The 8,524-nt window shown below is 45.0% G+C and overlaps 1 protein-coding gene across 1 annotated transcript; it reads left to right on the top strand.

Moving 5' to 3' along the window:
- The first annotated feature begins 5,161 nt into the window (after positions 1–5,161).
- Positions 5,162–7,086, top strand: LOC122107436 (gamma-crystallin E). Its single transcript, XM_042679154.1, has 3 exons — positions 5,162–5,246; positions 5,356–5,598; positions 6,749–7,086. The coding sequence occupies exons 1-3, from the start codon at positions 5,238–5,240 to the stop codon at positions 7,019–7,021; spliced, it is 525 nt and encodes a 174-aa protein (XP_042535088.1). The 5' UTR covers positions 5,162–5,237; the 3' UTR covers positions 7,022–7,086.
- Positions 7,087–8,524: the final 1,438 nt, after the last annotated feature.

Below are 8,524 nucleotides of genomic sequence, written 5' to 3'. Positions count from 1 at the left end.
AGAAAACAAAACATTTATTCAATCCATTTGTTTGATAAAACAACACATGAGTTATCTACAAAACAAAGGCATTATGGAAGAACATGAGACGGATGTAATACTTCTGCAACTATCTCCAGGAAATAGGTAGGCTCTGCATCATATTTTTGTCTTTGAGATTTCAGAAATGTTTGGAAGTTAGGACTCAAAACCCTGCCAGAGGTCACCAATAACTGGGCTGAAGTGTGTAGAATACTGCTATAACTTCTTGACATATCTAAGTGTAAGATCACATGCTGGCATATATCTGAGGACACTTGTTTGTTAACTCCAAAACACTGGCCAGCCGTGTCTCACGCCTGTAATCCTAGCTACTCAGGAGGCTGAGATCTGAGGATCGCGGTTCAAAGCCAGCCCAGGCAGAAAGTCTGTGAGACTCTGATCTCCAATAAACCACTAGAAAACCGGAAGTGGCGCTGTGGCTCAAGCAGTAGAGTGCTAGCCTTGAGCTGAAGAGCTGAGGGACAGTGCCCAGGCCCAGAGTTCAAGCCCCACGACCAACAACAACAACAAAAAACAAACGAACAAAATACTGGCCAAAACTATGTGAAGAAACAGAAAACATTTTCTTCATTTATACTTCAAGTTTAGCATTCTTTTAATCCTTTAGTTTACATCTCCAGATGCTTTTTTTGTCAATATTTGATTTACATATTTTCTTTGTGTATATGCAATGCAAATATTTTTATTCTACTGAAGTGTTTGAATTTTGATTTCCTTTTCTCTTAGAATGTCTTCTTTATTTTCTACTTAGTCCATCTTTGTTTTCTATTCAAGCCTTCTCTATTAGGAAATGAGTTGAGAATACAATTGTATGCAGAGGTGTCTCAACTGTCCTCTGTGAGCTCCACTGTGAACGCGTGGTAGTGAGTGGGGGCAGGAAGGGGTACTAGTAAATTTTTATTATTGTCATTCATTTGAGCAGAATCCTTATTTTCCCTACCTCATATCTTTTTGTTTTTCTTCATCATAAGATCTCTAATGGTTTACCCTACCTCAATACCAAAGACACCCTCTTCTCTCTCCAAAGCAGACTGTAGGACTCCTTTCTTAAGTTCTATAACTTCCTAATGTTCATGTTCTTGCTTTGTCCAATGAGCTGTCATACCCAGCCCCTTTGCAGCATTTTCTTGACAAGAATTGGACTCTGTCTTTTTGGATGGTTTATTATATCTATGATTCACCATCATCCCCAACCTAAGGCTTTTCCACATCAGATTCTTGTTTTTGAAGCATTCTTCATATTTCCTGAGAACATTTCGTTTCAGTTATGGAAGGTATCTGCTGGTACTGTACATTCTAGTCACTGTTCAAAAAAGTCATTTATTTTTGCTTCTAGATTTGTGGAGAATTAGGCTTTGGATCGTTTGTTTGCTTTGGTGGTTGCTGTTGTTGTTTACAGACAATGAAGAATATGTGGAGATATTTGCATTTAAGTAACACCATATGGTAAAGTGGGAGTCCAACTGAGAATTTTAAAGAAACTCAACACAATCTATTAATATTTCTCTCTTTACATTCTCACCTTACGATCACACTGAACCAATTCTGAGTTAAGTCTATAATTTCCCAATTCTTATTCAAAGAATAAGGCCGTATTTGAAGATTGTAACTTTGTCTTCTGCCCTACAGATAAAAATCCATATATATCTCCTATTGCCTCTTTTTCTTGTGGGCTCAAAATTGGACGTTTCACTTTATCTATAGCATCTGTTTTAGAATGCTGACCTGAAGAACAGATGTTTCATACCTGCTTTGTATAATCTGCATTTTACAACTGTTGTTTAATTTTAAACCGAGTTGCTGTGAGACTACTTTCTACTATTAGTATGAATGTCATGTCTTTGTTTAAATAATAAACAGCTCTTACACTAAATACAAAAATAGACAACAAGTTTTTAACTGAAGAGATGAGTGGTGGACGAGTGCTTTCTGTTAGTCATTGGTTTCAGATAATTAACGCTCACATAACAACACTTTGTATTTATTTACCTATCGCACATGGGACCCTCAGTGTCAGAGCATTGCAACTGCGATTTTAATCTTCATAAGATAAATTTAATTCCAGAATTTCACTTTACAGCACATCATTTAGAGTAGAAATGTAAGGAGTTGGCTTTAGATATTTTAGTCTCAAGAATTCTTAAAATATTTCAGGAAGGAATACAGAAACCAGGAAATTCATTGTTGGAGTTTTGTCTTGGGACCAGATAGCTTCCATCTGGATCAAAAGGTTCAAATAACAAAACAGCCAAAGGAAAAAGTAGATTTTATCAAATCATTCTGGAACACATGCTATAAACTCCTAGGAAAAAGTAGTTTGGAAACCCTGATGATCCAAGTGTTCATATTCTCTTGTCAACAATATACTTAGCAATGCATCCTTTATTTAACAGTAGCTCAACTTCATTACCACCATTGTTTTCTAAAAGACTGATTCCCCGCCCCCCCCAAGTGCTTGGAGGAAAAGTATGAATTCTTTAGTAAATCTTTTGGGAAAAAGAGGATAGAAATAGATTGTATTCCTGCTAAGATCTGTGTCTGATATTTTTCATACTATTTTCTTTCATTTACTCATACAAGGAAACAAATCAGATGCTTTCCATGGTTCCTGACTATTACAAGCACTGGGGATCTATCGTGGTGGTTCAATGCTTGCTGTGCAGTCATCAGGTCTTGGTTTCAACCCCCAGCCCTTCAGGGAAAAAAATTGCTAGCAATATATAGGGTGATGTTATTTATTTTCAGTGTCCTTAAAACACTTACTCACAAAAGAAATCTGCTTAGTACAGACAGAGCTTTATAGTTTAAAAGAATGAGAGTATAGTGGAAACTTTAATGACATCATGATTAATTGTATTAATCATCAATTACTTTTATTTATTTATATTTTTCAGTCGTGGGGCCTGAACTCTCAGCCTGGGCGCTTTTCCTCAGCTCTTCACCTTAAGGCTAGCACTCTACCACTTGAGCCACAGCACCACTTCCGGCTTTTTCTGATTTTGTGGTGCTGACAAATTGAACCCAGGGCCTCATGCATGCAAGGCAAGCACTCTACCACTGAGCCACCTTCCCAGTCACAAATCAATTACTTTTAAAAATAAACAAATCAATGGTTCATTCATTAATGAATGGTTCATTTCAAATGATAAAAGGAAAAAACTATTTAGTAATCTTTAATATGGGGCCAGTTTGAAATCTGCATCTAGGTCAGACTGAATTTGTCAAAGCCCTTTTGAGCACATCTCTTTGCTAGGAGTTCAGAGATTTTCTTGGGCCCATGTTCACAGGCAGATTCCTGCTTCTCCAGAACCTTCCATGTGAATTTTCTCTCTTTGTTCTCTGTGGTATGTTAGCAGGTTCCAACTGTGTCAGACTGAAAGGCTATTAGGTCTGTCTGTCTTTCTCAGAAAGTTATGATGGTGGAGGGGCATGGAAAGAGGGCTCTTAGTCACTGTTGATGGGAATGCAAATTAGTCCAGCCACTATGGAAATCAGTATGTAGATTCCTATGTAATTAAATCAAGCTTTTATAGGATCTATGTAAACAGATCCTAGGTAGATACCCAAAATAATCAAAGTCATCTTAATGTACAGATATCTGCATACTCATGTTAATGTTCTTAAAATATACAGTAGGTGATTATAAAATCAAGTGACCATCAACAGGTGGCATATATACATATATTTATATGACATGTGTATATATGGCACACAATTTTTTATTCAACCACAAAAAATCATATTGCTTTCAATAAAGCAAATGTAACTAAGGATCACTATTCTAAGTAAAGTATGCCAGACTTACAAAGACAATTATTTAATAATTTCTCTCATTTGTGGAAGCTAAGGAAACATAAAACAAAAACATGACAATAAAACAAAAACAAGATCATAAAGGTCAAAAGAACACTCCTAGGTAGGTGAGAAGGGAAGTAGAAAAGAGGAAGAGAAAAGGGGAAGCAAGGAGGGGAGATAAGAAAGAGAAGAAAGAGAAAGAATAAGAAAGAGTAACAGAAGATATATGAAATCAAAGTCTAACATATATATATATATCATGTATGGAAATATTATGATGAAAAACCTTACTAGGTATAATTTTATATGTGCTAACAAAAATGATTTTCCTCTTTACTTAGAAATAGCTATCTGTTCCAGGAAACTCGACACATTGATGACAGTAACATGATATTACTATGTATACATAGTAATATGAAGTAATAAAATCCCACTTTCCAATTAAATTTAGTTAAAAAAAAAACCAATAAAGTAAAAATAATAATGGCTGAATTCGGAGCATATCCGCAGCATCTGTCCTCCCCCTTTGCTCTGAGCGGCCCCGTGTATTTCTAAGAAACTCCTGCCATTTTCCGACACAGTGTACAAACCACCTCGTTGATAGTGGAGAAGCTAAGAGTAGCCTGGACCGTCGAGGAAAGGTTTCCAAACTCCAAGAGTCAGAATCCGAACTAGACAGCAACCAGAATTTGCTTCCAGGTTGCGAAAGTAGACAAATTAGAAAGAAGATGAAGCAAGAGTTTGTGCTGTCAATGATTGTTGCAGCTGTACTTGCACTGAGAGGGCCCTGGTCTGCCCGGGCCGGGTTTCAGGCAGATGTGAAATGAAGCCTTGCTTGGGTCCAACCTCTTGTGGCTATTGATAGACACCACTGAGGACACGAAGGGATGGATGGAGAGGTTCTCTCAGAGGAAGGTTCGATACCCTCCCCGCCACCCCCATGGAGAAGGACAGCCATTCCCCAGTTACACACGGTCACAATCCCAGTGCCTGGGCCTCACATTTGCCCACTACCCTGACTCTACAGAAAAAGGCCTCACTGTGACATTTCAACTGATAAAGTATTTCATTTCAGCGAGTAACTCTGCATCTTTGCTCTAATCCTAATTTCCTAAATGGGTTTTATTTACAGACCCCACCCCCACCCCCAGTGGCTAGTGTTTAACCAGGTCATCAATTCGAAAGCTCTGGAACATGTAAGAGAGAACATACAATACCCCCACCCCCTCCCAAACATCACCATGGTCATTCTATAGAAAAGAGACAGAGAAAAGTGCCCTTGCTCCCCCGAGGGCCCCTTTTGTGCTGTTCCTGCCAACGCAGCAGCCCTCCTGCTATATAGACGGCCGCGCTGCGCTGCGGACACACACAGCTCAACCTCACAGCCGCCTCCACCAGCCATGGGCAAGGTGAGTCCAGAGGGCGCCCGGCCGGGAGGGGACCCTGCTGCCCACCGGGCCCCGGGCAGAGCCCCCTGCAGCCCAGGCGTCTGAGCCCCGGCCTGGCCTCGCCTTGCAGATCACCTTCTACGAGGACCGCGGCTTCCAGGGCCGCCACTACGAGTGCAGCAGCGACCACTCCAACCTGCAGCCCTACTTCAGCCGCTGCAACTCGGTGCGCGTGGACAGCGGCTGCTGGATGCTCTATGAGCAGCCCAACTACCAGGGCTGCCAGTACTTCCTGCGGCGGGGCGACTACCCCGACTACCAGCAGTGGATGGGCCTCAGCGACTCCATCCGCTCCTGCCGCCTCATCCCCTACGTGAGTCCCCTTCCCCGGTCCCTCCAGGGTCCCCAGGCACGTCCAAGGGCCTCGCGGCCATCCCCAAGGTTTCTTCCCCCTGGAAAAGTCCAGGAGGGGGGGGCCGAGCTCTTCGTGGCTCCTTTAAACTGACTTGGCTAAATCCCGTCCCCTGGTGCTGTGCCCAGTGTCCGGGCCCCGGGGATGGACGGACGGACGGACGGCTGCTGGCTGTCCCTGGGCCGGAGGCAGCTTGGGCCACACTGCCTTTCCCGGGGTCACCTGCCCACGGGGCTCAGGGGAACGGTGGGGAGTCCCCGCAGTGCTGCAGGGTGAAAGGGGGTTACCTGACACCGGCCGGCCCGGGCCAGTCTCCCCCAGCACTGACCATTGTTATGGAGATCGGGGCGTCTCCGGGCTGGTTCCCAGGGCTCCCCAGCGCCCGCAGCGGCCCTGCACCGAGCTGCGCTGGATCAGAAACCTCCAGCCCTGAAATGAGAAGTTCAGCCCGGGGCAGCCCGCCTGGCCTTGAGTCCTGACCTGCGAGCCCAGGCCGGGCTGGGCCTTGGCTGCGCCCCAGAGCCCGGCGGGCTGCTGTGAGGGCCGCTCCGCGCGCGCAGGCCGCGGCGACACCGACCCAGCCCCACACCCGCGAGTCCCCTCGCAGCGCCCGACCCCGCGGAAGAGGGGACAGGGAAGCCAGCAGCCGGGCCCGCCCCTCCGACGGGTCACCGTGAGCCTCCTCCCCGCACAGCAAAGGCTCTGGGGCCTGGGGCGTCCGCCGGGCCGCGCACCCCCGACGGGAGCGGCGGGCCGGGTGGGCGGCGCTTGACTGGAAGCGTCCGACTGCGGTTCGAGCTTCCCCGCAGCCCTCGGGCTATGAAAGGCACCACCAGAGCAGCGCACGAGCGGCGCCGCGCGGGGCCGGGTGTAGACGGGGTGCGGGAGGGACGGTGGGGCGCGCTCCTGCCTCTCAGGGCGCACGGCCCGCGCGGCCGGGGTCCCGGGGCCCCTCGGGGGAGGGAAGAGCCCCGGACGCCGGGGTCCGGGGCGCGCGGCGCGGGCGGGGGAGGCCTGCGTGGGAGCCCCGGACGCCGGGGTCCCCGTGCGCGCGGCGGGGCGGGGGAGGCCTGCGTGCTGACGCCGCGCCCTCCCGCGCTGGCCGGCGCAGGCCAGCTCCCACAGGATCCGCATCTACGAGCGGGAGGACCACCGAGGCCAGATGGTAGAGATCACGGAGGACTGCTCCTCTCTCCAGGACCGCTTCCACTTCGGTGACTTCCACTCCTTCCACGTGCTGGAGGGCTACTGGATCCTCTACGAGATGCCCAACTACCGGGGCCGCCAGTACCTGCTGAGGCCCGGGGAGTACAGGCGCTACCACGACTGGGGCGCCGTGAATGCCAGGGTGGGCTCTCTGCGCAGAGTCATGGATTTCTATTGAAGCTCCTCCCCCTACCCTCTTCTCCATCTGGCAGCTAATAAAATATGCCCTGTGTGTTTCATGCACCCGTGGAGTCCTCTGTTCCTTTCAGCCCCCTTGGGAGGGCTCAGCACATAGAGGAGGAGAAATTGTGAACAGAAATGTGAACTTTCTTACACTTCACAGTGGAAAGGCAGTCTCTGGAGGGAGACCGCCCCGCTCCTGTCCACCTGCTAGCTTTAGATGGCGGTCCAAGCGAAGCATTCCTGTGCTTTATTTTCCTTATGTGTCAAAATAATATAATGAAGCTCTTTCCATAGGTTCCATTTTAGATTAAATGAATTGATGTATATAGATAGATAGAGACATAGAGATATACAGATCACTGACTATAGCTTTGCAAATAATTGTTTCTAGGAAGCTGCTCTGTAAACTCACACGTGAAACCTCTAGTCACCTCCTTCTTACTCTTAGCTAAAACGGTCTGGAGGTATTGCCTTATAGAGGATGAATAAGTGAAATTACATAAAAAAGACAAAGAGACACATTTATTTACATAATTGTATCCTGACAACTCTAATTTCTAAACTTGGTGACTGGGTGAAGAAATTAATTAATAGCCCATATGTTCAGAGCATGGATTTAGAAATCTTGTTGAGGAAGTTCACATTCAGTAGTCTGAACTGGTAAACACTAGTAAACATGTATCTTAAAGGACTAAAGACAAAGGCACATGATCAAGAAAACAAAAATGTAATACTGCAAATCTCATAAGCCTATTATTGAATGGGCAAATAGATATTGTCTCCGAGTTCATGAATCAGCATGTGTTAGTAATCCTGACACTAGGAAAGGAAAAAGAAACTTATGAGGCCATATTTTTTTTTAGTGGAGTGTAATATGTCTTTTCGGGCAGGAGTTCACAAGATGAAACCTAAGTAGGTATTAGGTTATACCAAATTGTGTGGCTTTTTTTTAAGTACAAGTACTTTATTTTGTAGACAGAGATACATTGCAACACATCTTAGAAGTTCGCCTTAATTGTGAAATGAGTTCATGGTGAATCAGATGGCCTTGATTAAGAACAAAACAACACTTGAAATCATCTCATACTAAAAAGAAAATATCCAGAGCAAGAATTCCAAAATTTCAAACATTAGAGGAATAAAATAGATAATTTATGACTGACATTTTACACATCTAGTGCAAATACATGTTCCAAGATATTGGAAGATATTCTAAGGACATTTGAGAGTTGCTTTGGTAAATACAGTAATCAGTGGACCCTGTCACCACTAAGCAAGCATTGGAACGAGGCTAGCTTGAATGGTAATGAAAATACATACCAGATCTCAGGCACTGAATTTGAAAAGCACAACACAAATGTCTCCTTCATATCTTTTCATGTAATTTAATGTTAAGACACTAATCATTTGAGTACATTACATTAAATACACTCTATCATTAAATCTAACTTTGCCTGAATTTTTAAATTCTTTTAAATGTGATTACCAAAACATTTGA

The sequence above is a fragment of the Dipodomys spectabilis genome, unplaced genomic scaffold (assembly GCF_019054845.1).
Source record: "Dipodomys spectabilis isolate Male_0828 unplaced genomic scaffold, ASM1905484v1 ptg000051l, whole genome shotgun sequence".
NCBI lineage: Eukaryota > Metazoa > Chordata > Mammalia > Rodentia > Heteromyidae > Dipodomys > Dipodomys spectabilis.
This window is presented reverse-complemented; position numbering and strand designations above follow the sequence as displayed.

Bases quoted from the DNA above. Each gene is read 5' to 3' on its own strand.
- LOC122107436 (XM_042679154.1), top strand. The intron at 5,599-6,748 runs GTGAGTCCCCTT...TGGCCGGCGCAG, and splicing joins CCTGCCGCCTCATCCCCTAC to GCCAGCTCCCACAGGATCCG.